The following is a 24233-nucleotide window of genomic DNA, read 5'->3' as shown; positions in this document are numbered from 1 at the left end:
CACTTGGGCCTCTGGTTCCTGGGGCTAACTTTAGGCGTGCATGCATCTTAGTAGCTTGCAAGCAGAGGAGGCAACCCTGGGCTCCCCTCTGGAAATACTCTGTCCAGCTCAGCTCTCCCCTAGGGAAAGGGTCCCACACCGGAGGGACACACACACACCCATTCAGAGAACTTGGACTTGTGTCATTTGTTCCAGGTGTGTGAGTGAGATGGGCAAAATCTTCTCCACAGGTAAAGAAAATGGGTCCCTGATAGGAAGGAGAGAGGCATGCATGCCGCCCACGCCACGGTCCTGATCAGGTCTCCACGAGACCATCCCTCTCGCCACTGATTCCCCACAGGGCCTCCAAGCCATTCCACACAAGTCCTCAGGGCAAGTTTTCAAAAATTAAAATCTGATAGCTGGGCACAGTGGCCCACACCTGTAATCCTAGCAGCTCGGGGGCCGAGGCAGGGGAATTCCAAATTCAGGCTGGTCTCAGCAACTTGGAGAAATCTTGTCTTAGAATAAAAAGGGCACCGGCTGTGGTGGTGCATGCCTGTAATCAGAGCAGTTTGGGAGGCTGAGGCAGGAGGATCAAGAATTCAAAGCCAGCCTCAGCAACAGCAAGGTGCTAAGCAACTCAGTGAGATCCTGTCTCTAAAAAAGATATAAAATAGGGCTGGGGATGTGGCTCAGTGGTCGAGTGCCCCTGAGTTCAATCCCCGGTACATCCCTCCTCCCCAAAAAAGGACTGGGGATGTAACTCAGTGGAAAAGTGCCCCTGGATCTAATCCCTGGTACAAACAAACAAACCAAAAAAATGTGTCACATACATGCTCAATTTTTTTTTTTTTTTAAACCAGGGATTGAACCCAGGGGTGCTTAACCACTGAGCAACATCCCCGGCCCTTTTTATTTTTCATTTATAGAACAGGGTTTCACTAAGTTGATTAGAGCCTCACTAAGTTGCTGAGGCTGGCCTTGAACTTGAGATCCTCCTGCCTCAGCCTTCTGAGCCACTGGGATTACAGGTGTGCACTGCCGTGCCCAGCACCTGCTCAAATCTTGCAAGTCTCTTTTCCTCATCTGTAAAATGCAAATAATCTCTTCCTTGCAAGACTGTTGAAGGTTAAGTGGGATATTATATATGAAAAGCCAAAGAGTGAGGTGCTGTAGAAGTGCTCAGTAATAGCTATGATTGCATATGTAGTGTGTGTGTGTGTGTGTGTGCACATGCACCAGAATGTTAACTGTAGTTATATCTAGATGGTGGGATATGTGGGTGGTTTTTTAACATCTTCTTTTTTAACATCTTCTTTTTCTTTAATTTTAACTATGTAAATTTGGTAATGAAAAAGGTATTTAAAAACAACACTATAACTGAGCACAGTGGCACATGCCTGCAATCCCAGTGGCTCGAAAGGCTGAGGCAGGAAGAGTGCAAGTTCAAAGCCAGCCTCAGCAACTTAGCAAGGCTGTAAGCAAACTAGTGAGACCCTACCTTAAAATAAAAAAATAAAAAGGGCTGGGGATGTGGCTCAGTGGTTAAATGCCCTTGGGTTCAATCCCTGGTACCAAAAAACAAAACAAATACAAATTTTAAAAAAATTAAATCTGAAAGTTAAAAAAAATAATAAATTTAAAAAAATCTACAGCTGGGTGCAGTAGTACACGCCTGTAATCCAAGTGACTTAGGAGACTGAGGCAGGAAAATTGCAAGTTTGAGGCCAGCCTCAGCAAATTAGTAAGACCCTGTCTCAAAAAAAAAAAAAAAAAAAAAAAGGGCTGAGGGTGTTGCACAGTGATAGGGCACCCTATTAATCTCTAGGGCTTCAATCTCCCTAGTACCACCAAAAAAAATATAATGGCCAGAAGGAGCCCGGTGCATGCCTGTAATCGCAGATCTCAGGAGGCTGAGGTGGGAGGACCCTGAGTTTGGGGTCAGCCTGGCCAACTAAGTGAGACAAACAAAACAGCAAAAACCTCCAGGGCTCTCAGAGACCAGGCAGGACTGGTGAGCACACAGCTGGGCCCTCTCATCCGTGTCCCTGGCAGCAATCACTAATGGATCACAGCACTCTGGCACCTGGGGAAGCCCAGACAGGAGGGACTGGCCTCCAGATCATTGGGAATGTGAGGGCCAGGGCCGGCTTGAGCCCAGGCCTCTGGCCTCTCTGGCGTCAGCCTCTGCTGAACTTAAGGCGGTGCTCTGAGGGGGGCCTTCTGAGTCAGTGTCTGGCCCTCTTCCCACACTCAACCTTTCCCTTTTCTTGGATTGTTTCCTGGGTCAAAGGGCACGAACAGTACTGAACCTGCTCTCAGAACCTTTATCTCCAATGTCTGGCCCAGGGCCAGGCCTTAACTTCTTCCCTGAAGGTTTCTCAGGAAGCACTAATTGTTAGGCTGGCCTTGGGCTGACAGGAGGCCACTTCCCACATCCTCCTGTGTCCTTCTGAGTGGGAGCCTCAGGCTAAGGGAAGGTGTCCCAGGGCCAGGCCTGGCTCAGAGGGGCAGCTCCCAGAGGGCTGAGCTGGGGCCAGCGGTCCTTCCAGGCCTGCAGGGCAGAAGCTCCAGCCCCAGACAGCTGCCCCTCAGCAGACAAGGCTGGCCAGGCCTCCCCGGAGACCACCGGCATTAGCTGACATGAGCCAGTCTGATGGGCTATTGACTGAACTGCTAAAAAGCCTGTCAGGGCAGGGACACTTATAAACAGGAGGCCATTTCCACCTTGCTGTGCATTAGGCCAGCACTTAGCCAGGGACAGGCCTCTGATTTATGGGGACACAGGCTCTAAATCCAGGAAGATGCACCTGCTCCCTTGCAGGCTCCAGAGAGCCCTGGCTGGGTGCTGGGGCTGGGCTGTCCAGCCCGAGTCTCCCACAGGCGGCCCTGGGGCAGGTGGGGTGGGCTCCAGGCCATGGAGCACAGACCTCAGCAGCCACAATGGGAGGGGCTGGACTGTTGTCACCCTCAGCACTCACAGGGGCGTGGCTATCCAGTCACAGTGTCACAGCCATGACCTCAACCCAGGGCCTCACACGTGCTAAGCCAGCGCTCGGCCACTGGGCTGCACCCCCGCCTGCCCAGATTTTAATGTTGCTGGTGTGTTTCACTGTGCGTGAGGTGAAACTCTTCTCGGGGGACTCCCATCCCTGCGGATGGCAGCTGCTCCAGGGGGCCCCAGTGAGCCCACGGATGCCTTGCCCCTTTTCCAACTGACCATCTCAAGAGCTGGGTCAGCCACGTTCCCGTGGCTCTAAGGACGGCACTGTGAATGTCTTCCTTAAGGATGCGCATTTAAAGAGTGGTTGCGGGCTGGTCATATCGCTGACTCCCCCCCAGCCCCAGGAAGCATGCCTCCCAGTGTCTGCCTGTCTCCGGAGGAAGGAAGATGCAATGTACCCAGGAAGAGGCTTCAGAGAACTCGACTGGCCCCACCCTGCACTGCTAGGCGGGAAGGCTCACCATCCTGGCCTGCCGCCTTGCCTTGGAGGCTTTGAGGAGGAAGGTGGTCATTCTCCCAGGCAGTGGCCCTGGGGGAGTCCGAGCAGAGTGCCAATTGGCCACACAGGCTCGACCGTCAGTGTGTCCTCTGAGCGCACAGCGGTGAAGTGCCCCCTCCCCCCAAGCACCCATTTGGCCCGCAGGGCACGGCCCCCTGTGGCCTGGTCCACGCCCAGCTGTGTCCCAGGCTCTGCTGCCCTTGCCTGGTCCCTCTCCACCCTCCACACCTCACAGCAAAGTCCACACTTCTCAGCCCTGGGGGACGGGGAGCGCCTCTGTCCCAGGGCAGGAGCGCCCCCCCCTCCTGTCCCTGAGGCTCAGGGTGGCCTCCTCAGACCTGTCCTCCCCCGGTTCCCTGGCAGACCTTGGTTGACAAGGCTGCAGGTGCAGGCCTCTAACTCGCCCTCCAGCCCTCTGCAGGCTCATGTCACAGTATGCGAGAGGGAGGGCCGGGAAGACAGCGCCACTCCCTTTGGGACATCAGACTCTGCCTGGGACAAGCACGCCCCTCTGGCTAGTCCCAACCCCGCACGCCCCTACACGCTTCCTTGGAGAAGTGTCCTCTCCTTTTGCTGGGCAAAGGAGAGAGTCAGGCCAAAGGAGGGAGCTGGGGTGGAGGGAGGTGGCTGTGGCCACCCAGGGGCTCCCTGACTCTGCTCTAGGCCTGGTGTGGAATGAATCCCTGGTAACCATCCAGAAGCACAAGTAAATAAACAGAGTCAACCTCAGGAGCAGCAGGGGGGTTAGGAGAGGCAGCTCCGAGGTCACACCCAGGTCCGGGCTCCCATCCAGGTCCTGGCCCTACTGCCCAGGGTGCTGGGGAGTCATCTCACAGAGCCTCAGCGTTCTCATCTGCACAACGGGGCCGTCCCCACAAAATAGGCTGGTGCAGGGAGTGCCCAGCGTGAACGCCCGGCCCTGGCTACACCAGGACAAAGGCCAGCCTTCAGGAAGGACGTGCAGGTGTCTTCATTCCCCGTCAGTTTCGCGTCCCTGCTGGGGACAAGAAACCGTCCACCAAGCCCCGGGTGTGCACCTTGGCGGGACCTGCAGGCCAAACAAACCACACACAGAGGCATTTATGAGACGACCAGGAACATTGTCCTCTGAACGGGGATCCACGGTTCCAAGAAGTGATCGATGTGATTCTGGCATTGTGGTGATGTCAGAAAACGTCCCTGTCTTGGGAGTTGCACACAGAAGTCTGACAAAATGACCAGGATTTGTTTTAAAATATTTCAGGGGAAAAAAAAAAGGTTATGGATAAAGCCAGAGGGTGAACGCTTGATGATTCTAGAAGCCGGGTATACAGCATTCATGACACTGTTTTTATCTACTTCTGAGTTCGAGGTTTTTTTTCCTGGAATTATGAAGATGAACTAGATAGAGGATTGCTTCTGAGAACAGGGCTTGCAAACCAAAAGCCTGAGCATCACCTGGGAGGCAAGGGAGGAGGGTCAGCAAGAAAAATACGGGCTGCCCCATTTTATTCAATTTTCACATAAGACGACAAAGAAATTCTTGGTATAAATGAGTCCCATGCAATACTTTACTAAAAAATCATTTGTGAAAACGGTTTGATAGTTTCCTGCAAAAGTAGACAGGCAAGTGTCCTGTGGCCCTGCAACTGCCCTCCTGGGCATCGATCCCAGAGACACAGAGACTGCGTTACATCTCCACGCACAAGAACGCAACCCGAACATGAATGCTTACTGCAGCTTTATCCCTCACAGCCCCAAACTGGAAACAGCCAGACGGCTTTCTTTTTTAATTTTATTTTTAATATAAAAATATTAAATTTTAATATAAATATAATTTATATTAAATTTTTAATATAAAAAATAAAATTAAAAAGGACATCATGCCTTTATTTTATTTTATTTATTTTTATGTGGAGCTGAGGATCAAACCCCGTGCCCCACACATGCTAGGCGAGTGCTCTGCCACTGAGCCCCGGCCCCAGCCCCAGATGGCTTTTAATGGGGTGAGTGGTTCAATAAACTGCTGCATCCGTTCTGTGGAACACGGCACGACCGGAAAAAGGAACAGGCTGCCGACACACGCAGCAACCTGGATAGATCCCAGAGAATGAGGCCGAGGGAAAGTGCCCACCCAACGGCTGCTCATTTATATAACATTCTCGAAAGGACAAGAGTATAGAAATGGAGAACATTTTAGTGGTTGTCAGGGCAAAGGAGGGAGTAGGGCCGAGGGAGGTGGCTGTGGCCATCAAGGGGCAATGGAGGGGTCTCTGTAGTGATGGAAAGGCTCTGTGCCTTGACTGTATCGATGTCGGTGTCACGGTTGTGACATTGTACTGCATTCTTGTAAAATGTCACTACTGGGGGACAAAGGGTAACACCTACCCTTTACTACAGGGTGATCGGTACTCTGTACTATTTATTACAACTGCATTCTGAATCTATAATTATTGAATTAAAAAGTCTACAGTGAAAACATGAATTGTTTGTCTGAAATCAATTGAACTAGGCATCCTGATTCTGACTTGGCCACTCTGGGAACCTGCTGGAAACGCACTCTGGACCACCAAATGACAATCTGACAGTAGCACTGAAGTATCAGGGGCTCGGATAGGTGGCTCCAAGCTCCTGTTAGGCCTGGATTCTTTGGAGTCTGGGATGGTAGCAATTAACATGTGTTCTCAGGCTATTTATAAGATTTCAAAAAGCCAAAGGGGACCATGAATCTTACCTAGAATCAGGCTGTGCAGAAAAACTGAGTTCTAACTCTCCTCCGTTGGACTTAAAAGAGCACGGACTAACTGTTCTAAATAGGCTTCAGAATCGAGGCCCTGCTCATCTGACCTCACCTCCCAGCCTCTTGCCAAGTAATAGCGCACAAACATTCCAAACCTATTTCTGCCTCAGGGCCTTTGCACTTGTGATTTGTTCTGCTGAAACACTTCCTCTGGAGCTTCAAATGTCTCTCTGCTTAAGAGGTCACCTCCCAAGAAAGGTCTTCCCAGGTCACGCTGTCTTAAACTAGTCCCCCTCTCCCCACCCATGTCACACTCTATTCTCATCAAACCAATGCACTTCCTTGATATCACTTGTTAGTACCTATTTATACTGAGTAATTCAAGTGGGTTAGAAACTGATAGTTATGAAAGAATCTGAGTAATCCAAATCAAGATAATCAATTCACTCATTTTTAATTATTAGGATGCAGTGTGTTTGGTGGATGGAATCTTACAGGCACCCAGAGCTTGCAAGAAACAAGCAGTGACCTTCAAGTTCTCTAAGCCTCATTTTGCACTTTCCCTCCTCAGCCTGCAAATTGTCCTCTCCCTGGGCTGGGGATGTGGCTCAAACGGTAATGCGCTCGCCTGGCATGTGTGGGGTGCTGGGTTCGATCCTCAGCACCACATAAAAAATAAAATAAAGATGTTGTGTCCGCCAAAAACTAAAAAAAAATAAATATTAAAAAATTCTCTCTCTCTCTCTTTAAAAAAAAAAAAATTGTCCCCTCCCTGGAAGGCAGCTCACGCGTCCCCCCCTGGCATCAGAGGCTCTTCCCTCCTGGCCCCATCTATTTCCCAGAGTACACTTCCCTTCCTCTCCTTGGGTTGATCAATTGTCTGGCTCTCTGCCCTGTTCCCCGGACACTTCATGGTACAGTTCCCCTCCACGCCTTCTCTTGTGCTTTGCCCTTGGCCGTCTGTGCCCACCCTGATTTTCTGGATGAACAAACCATTAGGTAATCAGTTGATGAATGTTTGTGGACAATTTTCAATGGTGTTTGTGGACGCCAACTACGTGACCAAGATGTAATATGAAGGTGAACAAAGTACGGGTGCCCCTCCCCATCCTAAGTACATTTGGAGGTACCAGCCCAAGACTACAAATGACTCTAGTTCAAAAGTGGCCACAGCTCAGTGCCCTGAGCAAGGACTCTGTTGCGGAATGTGTCTTCAGAAAGGAGAATCCTATAGCAATCTGGAGGAGGAAGCGGCAGTGTCTATCCATGAACATGGTGCACATCACCATGTACTTAGGGCATCTTTGATATTAATCCTTCAGTAATGCTATGTAATTTTCCCTTCTAAATCTTGCATATTTGTAGGTATCCAATCTTCTTTGATTCCACTGCAAATGTTTAATTACAATTTCTAAATGTTCCTGGTATGTACAAATACAATTCATTTTTCTGAGTTTTCTATCCAGAGGCCTTTTAAATGCTCTTGATTTTTCTAACAATTTGACGACATGCTATTTTGGGTTTCTATGTAGACAATCCTATATGTGAGTAATAGTACTTTTATTTCTTCCTTTTCCATCCCAATACCTTCAACTTCTTTTTCTAGACTTACTGCACAGGCCATGACTTCTTATTCGTGGTTTTAAAAGGTTGCTCTTATTGTTCCTCCTTTAGAAATGATATTTGTACCATTTACAAAAGAGGCCAAAGTTAACAGCACCAATGATGGGACAAACTGGCAGCATGTGTCCCATGACGTAATGAAACGAGGAGGACACAGCATCATACATGTGACAGTCCTGCCAAAAATACATATATAAGTCTAATCATTTGAATTTGGGGTGCACATTATGATTTAGCACTGTATTGTGTTATATTCTCAGAATGTGGCTGCATTATGGTTTTATAAGAAAATGTTCTTGTCCTTAGAAGAAACAGAGAGAAGTACAGTAGTCAGAGGTGAAGGATCATATCTATAACTTCTCTCTGCTTCCAAATACACACACACACACCCAGACACAATCACACAATCACACAACACAAATTTGGTAAAATGTTAATAACTGGTGAACTCGATAAAACTGGAATTCATTCAACGATACTTGCAAATTTTCAAATTTAAAAAAAAATAAATGCTGTCTGCTACAGGCTGTGTAATTCCCTTCTATCCCTGGTGCCACAGTTTGGATCTGTCATGTCCCACAAAGACACATGTAGATATTAAGGCTTGGTCACCAGGGAGGAGGTGCTATTGGGAGGTGGTGGAGTCTATAGAAGGTGGGGCTTGGTGGGAGGTGTGTGTGTGTGCGCGCACGCACGCGTGTTTGAGGGGTGCTTGGTCTCTTACACCCCCAGTCCTGTTTTTTATTTTGAGACAGGGTCTCATTAGTTGCTGAGGCTGGTCTTGAACATGTGATCCTCCTGCCTCAGCCTCCTGAGGCGCTGAGGTTTCAGGCATGTGCTACCCTGCCTGGCTCTAGTGGGCAGGGCAGGCTCTAGGTCACTGGGAGCAGGCCCTAGCGGGGGCTTGTGCACTGTGACCTTTGCCTTCGTCCCTCCTTCCTGGTGATCAGGTGATGGTTTCACTCCCCCATGCCCTCCCCATGCCTGGCCTCTCCACAGGCCCAAAGGGGCCAGGTGATCATGGACGGAAGCCTCCACCACAGTGAGACACAGCAACTGTCTCCTCTTTCTGTTCATTATCTCAGGTGTTATAGGGACAGAAAGTGGACTAACACTACTTGTTTGCTGAGATTTTTCTCCTGGGTGGGTACTGAGCTTTATCAAGGGCTTTTTCTGCATTGGTGGAGAGGACGGCGTGCTTCTCTCCTTTCATTGGTTAAGATGAATGACATTTGCCTTTGTTGGTTGACTAGTATTAAACCACCTTTATTCTGTTATAAATCCAACTGGATCCTAATTATTCACAGTTTCACTCTTTTTTCTGGTAATTTTGCATTCATCTTCCTGAGTGTCATTGGTCTGTATTTTTTTCTTTTCTTTTTTTTTTTGTGGTGCTAGGGATGAATCCAGGGCTCCTGCCCGCTAGGCGGACACTATCGCTGAGCTACATCCCAGCCCAATCTACAATTTTTCCTTCTTGTTCTGTCCTTGTCTGGTTGGGGTATCAAGGCCGCGCTGGCCTCACAGAATGAGGAAGGGAGTATTCCATTTTCCTATTTTTAGAAGCTTGTTATCTCTTCCTTGAAAGGTTTGTAAGAGTTGCCTGTAAATCTATGCAGGCCTTGTGTGTATGAATGTGTAAAATCTAACAAATGTGCAAAATACAAGTGCCTAGAGTGTAAGGTCCTAATGAGCTGTTGGGAATAACCCACCCCCAGGTCAACAGGAACCCCTCCCCCCCGGGTCAAGACATGAGAACTCACTGGCACCGGGGGACCCCCTACAAGACAGCTTCCAGTCACGACCTCTCCTCCCTCATGGGGTAGCAATTATCCTTCTCTTCTTGCTTTTTAAAAAAATTTTACTAATTGATTATGCAGCCCTTACAGTATAGTTGAACACAGGCTGTTTTCAATCTTAGGTAAATGGAATGGTACAGTTTGTAACTTGTTGGGCTTATTTCAGTCTAGAGGAGACGGACCTTGTTCTTTACGTGGCTACACTTTGCTCCTTTTCAGGGTTGTGTACATTCAGTAGTTTGGACAGACCACTATTCATTTATTCAATTTGTCAACATCCTGGTTTTTCTAGTTTTGCAGTAATACGAACAATGCCCCTAGCCCATACTTCTAGTGCACGCGAGCACATTCCTATATGGCATATGCTTAAGGGTGGAATTTCTGGGTCATAAATATGTTTATTTTCCTTTTTAATTTAATTTTTTTCAAAACAGGCATGCCAATATACACACCCAGCAGAAGTATCTGGTAGTTTGTTTAATTAATCAATCAATCAAATAATTAATTAAATTCTCTTTGTTGATCGACCTTTATTTTATTCATTTATTTATATGTGGTGCTGAGAATCGAACCCAGTGCCTCACACATGCTATCACACCAGCCCTTCTGCTATTTTTCTTTAAGGAAAATTTTTGTTGCTCAATTTGTTTAAACATTTATAGAACTGTTCAGGCTTTCTATTTCTACTTGAATTAATATTGACAAGTTATATATATATATATATGTAGGAATTTGCCCATATTGTAAACATTTTCAGATTTATTGGCATAAAATTACTCATATTAGTGTCTTCTTAGATTTTGGAACTCTGCTGCTATCTTGCATTTTGGGTTCCTGATGTTATTTGTATCCTCTTTTATTCTTTCTTTGGATTTATTACCTTGGATTTTTCTCCTAATCTTCCGCGCCCCCCCCCCCCTCGGTTGGAGGTTGAACCCAGAGGCACTCTACCACTGAGCTACATCCCCAGTCCTTTTTTTACTTTTTAAATCTTGAAGTAGTTGCATTAAGACTGGTCTTGAACTTGTGATCCTCCTGCCTCAGCTTCAGGAGTAGCTGGGATTACAGGTGTGTGCCACCACACCTGGCCCGGAAGGAGAATTTAACACTCAGGGTGAATTGATTTCTAACTCAATTTCTTGTGGTCAGTAAACCTCATCTGTTGTCTGGCATGCGGGCAGATGCCTGTAGTCCAGGAGGATGAGGCAGAAGGACTCCAAGTCTGATCGGCTGGTACAGCCTTGGCTAGCAAGCAAGCCATCCCCAGTACCACATACACAATCATACACACTCACACACACACACAATCACACACAATATCACACACACACACACAAAGTTGGCAGCCAGCCTTAGCAACTTAATGAGACCCTGAGTCAAAAATAAAAAAAGGGTTGCGTATGTAAACTAGATAGTACCGAGAACAAGGAAGGAGACGAAAACACCCTGCCTAGGGGATTCTGAGTTGCACGTATAACCCTAACTTCTGAAGTCCTTTGGAGGTCTAGGTTTGCGATATCCCACTTCAGCTGACTGTCACTCATGGGGGCGCACCTGCACAGTGGTCTTGGTGAATTATTATTTCCCTGACTTTAATCTGCTTCTCCCTGAGAGGCTTCACACCTATTTCTTTCTTTCTTTTTTTTTCTTTTTGGAACTGGACATTGAACTCAGAGGCACTTTACCACTGAGCTACATCCCCAGCTCTTTCCACTTTTTCTTTTGAGACAGGGTCTCGCTAAATTGCCAAAGCCCCAAACCTGCAATCCTCCTGCCTCAGCCTCCCGAGTTGCGGAGATTACAGGCGTGGGCCCCGGCGCTGGCTTCACACCTGCTCTGTTGTGCACCAGAAGCACTTTCAACCAGGGAGCCCTACCGTTCTGCCTTTAGGCTGAGACTCAGCATCGCTATCCTGAAAATATTTGCTATCAGAGGGATTCGTGTGAAGCATTGCTTTTGGGAGTGGGAAACATCGAGCATCAGCAGGTGCAATCTATACTATCCACGCCCGCTCTGAGGACAGGCCTGATCTCGCTCTTGCTTCCTGCTTACCTCCTCATCCTGCCTGGATTCCTGCCTGACATTTGTTCTCCCTCATTTTTATTTTTGCAGGGAAAGATGACTTTGGAGATTTCCCCAATCCCATATGAGTCCAGCAAAGCACTAAAAGTTCTATTTTCCTCAGGGGTGGATTAATGTGCAGAACTTTCTGCAGCGGGCAGAGGAGGTCCCAGGCCAGCTAGGCCAGACGTTGGAAGCTGAAATCCCAGGAGAGGTATATTTTTCCCAAGAAGGAAACAAGACTCAAAGAGGCAGAGTGACTTACCCAAGGCCACACAATTAGGGCTAGGCGGGGCTAGGACTGCACCCTCCTGTGGGCTACAACCTAGACTCCTCCTGCTTTCTCTCTGCCGGCACTGCCTCCGGAGACCTGTCTGGGCTTCGGGGTGTCCAGGGGGCCTTACCTGATGTAGGGGGATGACGAGGAAGGCCCCCCCGCCAGCACACTCAGTGACAACTGCAATGAAGTGGGGGTTCACAGCACAGAAGTGGTTGTCGTGAACGCTGCGGGTGATGGGCACCGAGTCGTAGCAGTTCTCCTTGCTGGCTGGTTTGCCAAAGACGTGGCGGAACTTGGAGCTCCGGTACTGGGGGTGCCATGACATCTGCAAGAGACAAAGGGGACAAAAGGCATGAGGCGCCGTGCCCTGGAGATGGGGCGCCTGGAGAGTCCACCCTGAGAATACCTAAGAGGGACGTCCAGCAGCACTGGGTTCTAACTAGACAGTGACCTGCTAGGAAGAGGCCACGTGGGCGGGCCGTGACTGTGGTTGAGGGTGCATATCCGGTGAGACAGGGTGGGATGGTGAACAGTCACCGCTGATCTGATTGCTGATCACAGGATTAAGGCTTCCATTTCTTTAAGTGTGAACACAAACAGGCAGAGAGGCCACAGAGAATCGTCACCCCATGGTCCAGCTCAACTAACTGACTCCAGTTCCAGCTCTTACCCACTGGATGGGCGACTTAACCTCTGCAGTCTCGGTCTTCCTGTCTGTATAATGGGGTGACCAAAGCATCGGTCTCAGGTCTTGTCATGAGGACTCAATTAGAGACCTATTTAGGTCCCGTGGCGCATGGCAGATCCTTGACAGCAGCAGTTTACTACCACTTCAAGTCGAGCGTCCCTTATGCAAAGTGCTTGAGAACCCAAGGTTCTGGAATATGTGTGGGTCCATAATGAGGTATCTTGGGGAGGGGACCCAACTCTAAACACGAAATCCCGTTGTTTCATGTACACCTTATACACAAAGCCTGAAGGCAATTTCACACAATAGCTTTAGGGGCCTGTGTTTTAACTCCAACGTGTCACATGGGATTTTTCCATTGGTGGCATCGTGTTGGTGGTCAAAGTGTCTCAGACTTTGGAGCATTGCTGACTTTGGATTTTGGGGTGGGGGATGCTTGACCTGTACCGTTATCTGGGCATCTTGAGCTCCTCTGCCCTTGTCCAGCCTGTGTTTGCTCACTCCGTATTTACTAAGCATCACTGCGTCTGGGCCCTGTGCCGGGCACGGGGGTCTTGGAGGCAGCAGGCCAGAGCCCAGTCCTTCCAGCAGCCAAGAGTCCTGGGGGTGAGGCCGATGGGGGGATCTGGGCCACTGGGACCCAGTGTGCTGTAACAGGGGCTTGTAATGGCAGGCCAGGAGGACTTCCCAGAGGAAGTGACGTTGGAACCATGCCTTGGAGTGGGCCATGGAGGCAGGACAAGAGCTGGAGGAGGCGTCCCAGGCAGACGGAAGAGCCTGAGGCAAGGGTCTTGTAACAGCATCAAACTTGGGAGGTTTGGGAAACGATGCGTGATTTAGTAAGATGAACACGAAGATATTCAAGGAAAGTCTCTCTCTCTCTCTCTCTCACACACACACACACTGGCCCCACTTCTCCTGAAGCTCAGCCACCCCCCTGCAGGGAGAAGCCACAGTGTCTGAGTGCTCATCACGTCCCAGGCACCCTTCCAAGTGCTTCCCATGATTGAGCATGACTGGGTGCCACCGGCTTCCCAGATGCAGGCAGGAGGCAGGGAAGTAGGTCACCCAGCTGGGAAACGGTGCGGCCGCCCAGTGCCAGCGCCTCCCCAGTTCCCACAGTGGACTGTGACCACACAGCATCTGTCTCACGCCAGCCCCTAAGGGGACCTGTCACCACCATTCCATTCGCAGCCCCCGCTTTACCGAGAAGGAAAATAAGCAGAAGGAAGCTAAGTGGCCCCTTTGAAAAGGGAGCTGGTGGCCTTGATGGGTGAAGCAGCTGGTGGCAGACCAGTGCGAACACCCTTCTGCCCAGCCGGCCCTCATCTCTCCTGCCAAGGTTCCCCTAGACCTGCCTCCGGGGGGACCATTGCAGACGTGGGGGGCCAGGAGGCTCCAGCAAGGCCTGCCTCCCCCCCCCCCCCGTCTGCGGGTGCATCTGTAGAAACCCTCGGTGGCACCTGGGCTCCAAGTCCCCCTCACCAGCCCCCAGCTCTGGTGGGGAGGTGCTGGAGCCCGCAGGCTTCAGTGGCTCAGGGATTCAGAGAGCAGGAGTCCCGCTTCCCTACAGGCAGGCACTTGTCCCAAGTGAGGGCTGTGGTGGCCCCTGGCCTGGGGCGGGCCCGTGTCACAGCCTCAGCTGCCTTCTCAGGAGGGACACAGAGCAGGGGCGGTGTCTGTTCTGCTGCTGCCACCTCTGCGTGCCCAGCTGGCCGGGGGCCAGGGGATTAGGCTCCTGGGACTGCGGATTCCACGCTCCAAAACGAATTCCGTCACCTCCGGGTCCAGCCTGGCATTGAGCTTATTTCTGAACACCTGGCTGTGTCATGACGCCTCTGGCCTGTCCCATACTTTACTACCCTCCTGCGAGGTAGGTGGGGGTGGGTGTCCCCACGTGACCATGGGAGAACTGAGGTGCAGGGGATGGAGATCAGGCTGGTTTGAGCCACGTGCTCCTCTGACAGCGTGTGTTGGTGGCGGTGGGTGTGTGTGAGGGACAGGAGGGGACAGGTTTTCCTGCCTGTTCCCAAAGGCGCCTCTTCCCCACCCCGGCCTGACATTACTGCAGGACAAGGGTTAGTGACAGGATGGCGGAAACTAACCCACACTGGGTGTGGCACAAACCAGCAGAGCAGATTATTCATTAGCCGCCCGTTCAGGGCCTCGGGCGAGAGTGAAAGTACCTGATTTGGTCTTTGAACTTGTGGGCTGGGTAGGAATCTGGAACTGCCGGCTACCATTGTCCCTTGGTCAATTTGCGGTGGCACTTCTAATACCTGAAGTATCCCCCCACCCTTCAGCTTTGACGGTGTAGGCCCCAAAGAACCTCCCTGCGAGCGCCTCCTGGGAGGTTCTGAGCCCCACTGTTAGGTCACAGGCCAGGTAATAGAGGGGGGTTAGAACCATGTTACCCTGAGGCTTCAAAAAAAAAAGTTGGGCCGTCCCTGATGCAAAGCACTGGAGAACCCAAGTGTTTCAGATTTTGGATTTTCTCAGCTTCTGGAATATGTGCGGGTCCGTGATGAGATATCTTGGGGAGGGGACCCAACTCTAAACACGAAATCCTGTGGTTTCCTGTACACCTTATACACAAAGCCTGGAGGTGATTTCACACAAAATAAGAGTTTACCGTTAGCAAGACCATAGACCTCGGCTTGAGAGAGGTCGGCAGAGGCCATGAATTTATAGTGAACGCCTAATTACACAGTCCCTCACCGTGTCTCCGTCATTGGCTGAATATTACCCCTCCTAGAGTTCATCCTGATCCTGACCTTCACCCCAAACTTGATGGCGACGCTCCTCTCTCACTCCTCCAGAATTCTGAGCAGAGCAGGGGGGTGTGGCACACGCCTCTAATCCCAGCGATTCGGGAGGCTGAGACAGGAGGATGGCAAATTCAAGGCCAGCCTTAGTTTGCTTAAAAACCCTTGGCAATTTAGTGAGATCCTGTCTGAGAAAGGAAAGGCTGGGATGTAGCTCAGTGGTAAAGTGCCCTTGGGCTCAATCCCCAGCATCAAAAATGAAAATAGGATTCAGAAAGGGGCTCTGACTACTCAGAGGTGGGCAAGGTGGCCGCCTCCGGTTGCCCACCCTGCTGGGCGCCCAGGCCTCTGCCTCCCCCAGCTTCTCACGGAGCCTTCCTGTCTCCCCAGCAGAATGGACGCCCATCTCGGCTGCCTCTCCTGGGTGAGGGCTTCACCCACGGTGGTCTCTGCCAACCTGAGGCCAGGCTCTGGTGTCAAACATAAATCCTGGGCACAGAGTGTCTTTATTTTGGCCACCCAGAGGCCAATAAGAGGCCTAAAGTGACACAGTAAAACCAGGGAGCTAGAAACGAGGGTCCCAGTCCACAGGGCTAGTTTCCCTCCCTCCTTCAAGTGAACAAGGAGGCCGACACCGTCCCTGTGAGCCTGGGGTTGTGGAGGGGTTCCCTGAGCACAGGACATTGCAGGACAACAGAGACGAGTTGGTCACTCCACCATATGTAACCACCCTGTTATATCCCCAAGAGCCCTGACTTTGAAAGCCTTGCCAATGACAGAGAAAGTTCTAGAATTGGTTTCCTAAAGAGGCCAACATCTAGCTGGGCGTGGTGGCCCACGTCTGCAATCCCATCACTTGGGAGGTTGGGGCAGGAGGGTCACAAGTTCAAAGCCAGCCTGTGCAACTTAGTGAGGCCCTGTCCTAAAATAAAAAGGGCTGGGATGTGGTAGAGGGCTAGCCTCGCATGCACCAAGCCCTGAGTCCAACCCCAGCCTGTGAGACAAAACGGAAACCAACTTCCTGAGCCACAGATCAGAGCATTCCAAAGCCTAAATGTGCAAGCAGGAATGCACAGGGTGGATTCAATCATCAAGCCTCCAGGGTCGGCTGGATCCTCATTCTGTGTCACGCCCTAGGCTGGGTGCAGGTCTGGAGGGTCAGCTGATCAATTCTGTCACAGCTGTCCACCTGTTGACCCCTCTCGGGGAAATGGCCAAGTGCAGGGAGAGAGGGGATGGTGTGACCTGGAGGACTGGGGCCTTGGGTGGTTTGCCAAATTTGCGATATCAGAATCACTTAAATGGCAACACTGGCTGTGGGGCCAGACCCAGCACTCTGCGGCTTCCGGGGGATCCCAAGTGCATGAGGCTAAAGGAACAGAAGCTTCCAAGGGAGCAGTGGGGTGGCTCTTAAGGGGGGTCCCCCTCGGGCATCATCCTGGGGCCACCCCTTAGAAGTCCCCACAGCCCGGGCAGGGCGGGACCCTCCTTGGGCACTGACCCCTCTGGGGTCATCTCTGAGCTGCAGTGTAATGCGTGGGTCGGGCTGGGAACACCTGAACCCAACGGCCAACCTCAGCATCACTGGAAGAGATGACCTCACGGGACGTGCCCCAGAGTGCGAAGTCCCACTGATGACGTCTCTGCTGTGACCACACACACAGGACATGGAGAAACGGCTCTAAGCACAGGTCGGGGTCGGCCAACTCAGGAAATCCCACCCATCGGGCTGGGGCTGCCCTGCCTGTGCAATCCTGGTTAATAACATTACTTCAAAATGGGCCCAAGAGCTAAGCCTATAAAACTCTTAAAAACAGGGCAAAAGCTTGGTGACGGACTGGGGTATAGCTCAGAGGCTGGGCGTTTGCCGGGCATGTGCCAAGCCCTGGGCTGGACCTCAGCACTGGAAGAACAGGAGCTTCAGGACCCTGGATTCGGCAGTCATCCCCTAGATAGGACACTTAGGCACAGGCAGCAGCAACAGCAACAGAAGCAGACAAACTGGACTTCGTGAGAATTACAAACTTCTGTGCATCAAGGACGTTATAAAAGAGTAAATTAGCATCCAACAGAATGGGAGGAAATATCTGCAAATAATGTTGGGGTTTTTTTTTTTCCTTTTTCTTTTTTGGTACTGGGGATTGAACCCGGGGGTATTTAACCACTGAGCCACATCTCCAGTCCCTTTTTATTTTTTATTTAGAGACAGGGTCTTGCTGAGTTGCTGAAGGCCTCACCAAGTTGCTGAGGCAGGCTTCAAACCTGCCATCCTCCTGCCTCAGCCTCCTGAGCCGCTGGGATTACAGGCATGCGCCACCACACCTGGCCTGCAAAAGGTATTTCTGGTAAGGTATTAATATGCAGCAGACTCGACACAGCACTCCTAACACCCAACAAGAAAACCCCAACAATCTGAAAAGGGCAAAGGACTGGAAGAGATGCTTCTCCAAAGAAGATGCGCTAATGACCACTAATCGTGAAATAAGCTCAAGGTCACTAATCATCAGAGAAAAGCAAATCAAAACCACAACGAGATGTGGCCACTCACACCCATTAGGACAGCTGCTGTCAAAAAAGCACAAAGTCACGTGCATATCTTTGATGAAGATGTGGAGAAACTGGAACCCTTGGGCACTGTTGGTGGGAGCCTGAAACAGCAGAGCCACTGTGGGAAGTAGGCTGCTGGTTCCTCAAAACAACCAAGAATAACATTACCACAGGAGGCAGCAATTCCCCTTCTGGGTGGTTGTTTTTTTTTTTTTTTTTTAAGTCCTGGGGATTGAACCCAGGGGTGCTTTACCACCCTGGCCCTTTAAATTCTTTGAGACAGGATCTCACTAAGTTATTAAGGCTGGCCTCAAACTTGTGATCCTCCTCCCTCAGCCTCCTGACTCACTAATATTACAGGCCTGCAACATCCCACCCCATAGAAATCAGGGTTTTGAAGAGCTGTCAGTATACTCGTGTTCATAACCGAATTATTGTACTACCTAAAAAGAGGAAGCAAACAGGTGTCCATCAAGGGGTGAAAGGGTAATTAAGCAAGAGCTAGTACAGACATACCGTGGAATATGAATCAGCTGTGAAAAGGAAGGAAATTCCACAACACGCCACAAGATGGACGGACCCTGAGGACATCATGCCAAATGCAATAAACCAGTCACAAAAAGACCAGCACTACCAAATCCCACTTCCATGAGGTGGTCAAAGTCACAGGGACGGACAGTGGAATGGTGGCCGGGGTACTGGGGGCGGGGGCGAATGGAGTTATGGCCGAATGGTTCAGAGCTTTCATTTTACAAGATGGGAAAGTTCTGGAGGGCGGTGGTGACAGCTGCACAACGTGAATGTCCCTGATGTCACTGAGCTGCACGCCATGAATGGCCAACGTGATGTGGGGCAGATGTCACCACGGCAACAGGTGTTTTAAGAGAAGATGTGGGTCCCTCACAGACGAGGAGGGACGAAGAAAGGCCACAGACCTGAAGAGACGGAGCAGATAAGAGTCCCGTCAACCAGCGCCACGATCGTGACACCGACGACCTGAGGAACTGTCCCCTCCCGGGTGGGACAGCAGCAGGAGGCTCTCTTGGTCAGCAGCCGGCCTCTCGAGGTCCTGGGTGCCTGGACCGGGCTCGGGGAGCGCGTGGCAGGCGCACGGTGTGGCCGGGGGTGGTGCCTCTGGTCTTGTGCGTGTGTCACTATGGAAAAGACTGAAGCAAGGAAGAGGCAGGGACCCCAGGGTGGCCCGGGCACCGCGGCCTGACTGCAAGGGTTTGCATCCTGGCTCCAGCCTGCTCTGTCCAACACGGAAGGTTCTAGACACACATGCCCTCCAAAGTGAAAACTAATTAAAATCCCACGAGAGGCTGACGGCAGCTCCTTGGTCACATCAGCCACGTTTCCCAGCACCCAGCAGCCCCATGTGGTCACGGGTACAGCATGACTACGGTCCCCACTGCAGCAACTTCTGCTGGACAGCACTGCTGGGTCACTTCCTGTCTCTGAGACATTCATGCCTGTTTCCTTACCAGGAACCTCAGGTATGGTGATAAACTACAGAGAACGAACGCCACTTCTATCCCTTACACTTGTTAAGAAGGTTCCACGTGTGAACTCAACCCTCACAGCAGCCCCACAAATACGATCATCATCCCGTTTGTTTTTTTTTTTTTTTACAGATGAGGAAACTAGGGCACAGAGAGGTTAAGGAGCTTGCCCACCACCACACAGCTGGAACGTGAAGATGAGCGGTTCAGAGTCAGGATCCCACTTTCCCATAGGCTGTCCTAACGATCAAGCAAGGGGGGGAGGCTTGGCGCATACTTAGTGCTCAACACGTTAGCTAGCAAGGCCGTTTGGGGTCCTGGTGGTTACAGGAAGCTCAGATTGGATTCAGCACGTGACCGGTACAGTGATGTGCTGATGGCCCAACATTTTGGGGGTCAGAGTAAAAAAAATCCCAAGTCAGAAAGTACAAAGCAGTTCACCCCCACGTGGCCCCCAGGGCTGGCCACTGGGTGAGGAACAGACTCCTGTGGGTCAAGAACTCAGAGGGCCAAGCTGGGCACCGTGGTGCGCACCTGTAATCCCAGCGGCTCAGGAGGCTGAGGCAGGAGGATCTCGAGTTCAAAGCCAGCCTCAGAACTCAGTGAGGCCCTAGACAACTTAGCAGACCCTGTCTCAAAATAAAAAAATAAGAAGGGCTGGGATGTGGCTCAGTGGCTAAGCACCCCAGGTCCCATCCCCAGTACCAAAAAGAGAGGAATTCAGAGGGCCAGGCTGCTCTGTGAGCCCTGGTCCTGGGGACGGGTGGGGTGAGCGGTGGGCAGCCCTCTGGCTTCTCCTTCAGCACAGCCCAGGCAGGGGCCAGGCGAGCTGCCCAGGACCCTGACGGCCTCAAACGTCACAGTGCAGGCAGAGCCATCTGCGGCCAGCAGAGGACAAGAGTCCTGTCTCCAGGCCTCGCAGGCCTCTGCCCGGCTCCCGCTCCCTGACCCACCCCTGGCCCAGCCCAGGCCTCCTGCAGGCCACAGGAAGCACAGATGCGGCAGCCAGGCAGAGCCTCTTTCTCCCTGATGAGATTAGGCCTCCTCCTGACATCTGACACTGTCCAGGGCCAGCAGCCGGGGCTGGCACCTCCGGGTCGGCCTGCTCCCCCGCCAGCTGGCCCCTGCTCCCTACCTCCCCTCAGGCAGGGGTCTGAGGGGCTGCTCTTTCTCCCCCACCGTCCCCAGGCCTCCTATCTTGTACTTTGCCCAGGTTCAGAATAAAGCTCTCAGCTGGACCTGGGCTGGAGGCTGGACCTGGGCTGGAGGCTGGACCTGGGTTGGAGGCCTGGCCGCGCCCACCTCCCGCCTGCGTCTCCACCCACCCGCCAGCATCAGGCTTCCCAGGCACCATCTTTGCTCCCGCTCCTTCCCTGCCTGGAACCACGCAGGGCAAGTCCTTGGTTGGCACTTAGCTGGGCTCTGCGGCTGCCCCTTCCTCCGCGGCTGCCCCTTCCTCCGCGGCTGCCCCTTCCTCCGCCCACCTCCAGGGGGCCTCTCCAGCCTAGAAGGCCCCACCCTCAGATTCAGGGATGTGGCCCAGGGCAGGGAGAGCGAAGCCCTGGGTTCGAGTCCTGCACCCCCCATTGGTCCCCGCAGCTGAGCACGTGCATCTTAAAAGGAGTCCTGATGTCTACACCCCGGGGGGGGGGGGTCTGGAAGGGTCACTGAGATTAGGGGGGCAAAACACCTCCCGTGCGTCTGGCCTGAGCCCTCGGTGGAAGGACGCTCCCCTCCCCCTTCCTTCTCTGCTCCTGGGTTTCCTCTTTGTCCTCCACCTGACCACCCAGCCAGAGGACAGTCTCCCAATGCCCCCCCCCCCTTGTTCCTGGGAACCCAGAGGCAGCCAGCTTGCCTCCCGGCTGGAGCTCTCTCTCACACCACCCCCTCTCCTAGACCCTCCCCTGGGCACTGAAAACCAGGGGCTGGAGCTGTCCCACAGCAAGCCAGCCGGGCAGCTTCTAGTGTCCTAATTCTGGCACCAATTTGCTCTGTGACCTTGCGCACATTTCACACCCTCTCTGGTTTTCCATCCATACATTGGCCATACCCCTGCCTACCTGTTAGGATGAAGATGTGCTGGGGGCTCTGCAGCCTGCAGGTGCCAGACACTCCCGAGACCCCCTGGAGCGGCAGAGCTGTCCGCCTGTCAGCTGTTCGTGTCCTTGGAGGGATGGTCCCCTTGCTGTCTGGACCTTCTGGAGACACAGCACAGAACTTCTTCCTGTTTATTCCCCAAATGAAGCTCTGACCAAAACTCCAGGTTTACTGCCCCACAAGCTCCTTATCTGGGAGTTTCGAGCAACAAGGGTCACGGATGGCGGGTGGCAGGGGGTTCCCAGGACTCCAGCAGGAAGCTGAAGACCTGGAGGCTCCACTTCCTGCTTGCGGTCCACTCCCTGGTACAGAATGCCCAGAGCCGTCTTTGAACAGGGAGGGGCACTGAGGCCCAGAGGGGGAGCAGCGGGCAGGGCCAAGGCCCTCGCAGCCCCAGCCTTAGGAGGCCGCTGGCCACAGCCCTGTGGACCCACCATCTGCCTGTTTCAGGGACCGTCAGCCCAGAGTCAGTCCCACAGGGCTCACCGGAGCCCTCTGAGTCTGGCACCATGGTGGGCCCTGTGGGGCAGAGACAAGGACAACCCAGGCAGGGTCACCTGAAGGGTCTTCAGTACACAGACAGGTCAGTGGGGAGCCAGCAAGCTCCGTGCAGGGCGAACAGGGCGAGCCACCCAGAGCTGAGCTGCAGCAGGGGACGGGAGCTGGGGTCTGAGGGCCCTTCTGGGAGGGCGCGTTTGAGGAAGCCTGAGCCCGGCCGTGCAGCCCGGGCGTGTGGCCATCCGGTGTGCAGAGATGGCCAGGGGCTTGCAGTGCGTGGGGTGAGGGTGGGAAGCTGGTGTCAGGGCCAGGGCCGGGAGCCACTGCTGGACAGGGGCTGGGCGAGGGCTCTAATGCCAGCCGAGGAGTTGACACTTGAGACAACTGAGGTCATCAGAGTTGGTAACTGGGGGCGTAACGTGGCCGGTGCTGAAATGAGTTCAGCCCTTGCCATTAACAAGCCTGGGAAGGATTTTCTCTCTGGGCTTTGGGCTGGGATCAAGGAGGAGATTACAGTGGGTTTTGTTTTGTGCCTGGCTCTGATTGGCTAGAGGTGCTCTGGCGCAGTGTGAGGAGGAGGAGGACTCCGAAGGCTGCCTTGGTTGGCCTCTGGAGGGAAGGAGTGTGCCTGCCCATTACTGGAGTCCCCAGACAGGAGGACCCAGGGCCTGCAGGCTCCTGCAGATGCCGGGCCACGCCCACCTCCCAGCCCAGCCCAGCCCACACAGGAGGATGATGGGAAATTCTCTTCTGCTTCTTTCACCTGCTTATTACCATGGAGATAAATGCCGCTGCTCAACTTAATCAATTCCCTGGGGAGGGGCTGCGGCAGCTGGCAGGAAGGGTGGAAGGCCTCCTCCGGTCGCCAGCCTTCCCAGCCCCCCCAAATCTCTTGCTCAGGCTGAGCCTGCAGGCCGGGGAGGGCAACGGCCCACGATATTCTCCTAAAATTGTAAGTGCTGGACGCCGGGGCTTATGAGGATGAGAAGAGCACAGGAGAGGTGTCTGTGGCCCTGTCTGCTGGGACAGAGCCAGCTTCTCATTATACGTCTGCTAATGCTTCGCAGCATCGGGTAACATCAGAGACCCTGGGGTGGCTGATTACCACCTGGCTCATCAGACCCCACCCTCCGGCTTCTGATTCAGCAGGTCAGGGCGGGGCCTGAGCATCTGAATTTCTAGCAAGTTCCCAGGTGTCCACCAAGCAGCAGGTACCAGGACCACATCCAGAGAGCCACTGCTGTCCAGCCCTGCGTCTGATTAGCAAGGTCCCTCCTGTTCTCGGCTCAGTTTACTCCTCACGACACCCCGTTTCACAGATGCAGCTCCAGACCTCATCTCAGAGTAGCGCAGTCACTTTTCTGAGGTTGTGCATCCTGTAATCAGCTGGAGCCCACAGTCCAGACTCCAGATGCTCAGGAACACACAACCACCTGCTGACTCGGGAGCTCTCAGGCTGATTCTTGGCTCCCCGTCTTTCAAATATTCCCCTCCATAGCTAAAAGGCCTGCTCACAGGCCTGCACTCAAGAACTGGGTGCCCAGTCCTCCTCCTCGGGGGCTCTGCAGCCCCTCCAGCCACAGCTGGGCATCCCCCAGGTGGACAGAAGGAAGGTGCCTAAGACCTGCGCTGCAGGGGCAGAGAGATCTGGCTCCGGATCCAGACTCGCCTTGAGGTCTGGGCTCTGCCTCTCAGCAGCGGGTGTGATGCACCAAGGATCTCACAGAGCCTCAGGCCTGCCATGTAGCAAATTCTCAATAAACGGTAGCAGCAGTGGGTCCCAGGCCAATGAAGGATCTGGGTGTCTCTTTTTTTTCACTTTTTATGGCCCTGGGAATCGAACGCAGGGTCTCACACATGCTAGGCAAGCACTTTTACCACTGAACGGCTGCATCTCCGGCTCTATTTATTTTGAGACAGGGTTTATACCAAGTTGCCCAGGCTGGCCTCACACTTGCGATCCTCCTGCCTCAGCTTCCTGAGTAGCTGGGGTTACAGGTGCGCCACTGGGTCTGACTCTGAGCATTTTATTTTATTTTGGTACTGGGGATTTAACCTAGGGGTGCTTAACCACTAAGCCACACCCCCCACCTTTTTATATTTTATTGAGAGACGGGGCCCCTGATTGCTCACTCCCCCACCTGAGTACTCTGGGGGATGAGGAGCCTG

At 52.5% G+C, this 24233-nt stretch overlaps 1 protein-coding gene across 1 annotated transcript in view; it reads right to left on the bottom strand.

Annotated features, from left to right (window-relative positions):
- Window positions 1–14898, bottom strand: part of Coro2a (coronin 2A) — a 28897-nt gene extending 13999 nt beyond the window's left edge. The window contains exons 1-2 of the mRNA XM_076841117.2: window positions 14842–14898; window positions 12092–12292 (exon numbers count right to left, since the gene is read on the bottom strand). Coding sequence (XP_076697232.2) covers window positions 12092–12292; window positions 14842–14898 — 258 coding nt within the window. The remainder of the gene's footprint in view (window positions 1–12091; window positions 12293–14841) is intronic.
- Between the last annotated feature and the right edge of the window lie 9335 nt (window positions 14899–24233).

The sequence above is a fragment of the Callospermophilus lateralis genome, chromosome 2 (genome assembly GCF_048772815.1).
Source record: "Callospermophilus lateralis isolate mCalLat2 chromosome 2, mCalLat2.hap1, whole genome shotgun sequence".
Classification (NCBI taxonomy): domain Eukaryota; kingdom Metazoa; phylum Chordata; class Mammalia; order Rodentia; family Sciuridae; genus Callospermophilus; species Callospermophilus lateralis.
Note: the sequence above shows the minus strand (reverse complement) of the source record. Positions and strands in the feature narration are given on the sequence as shown.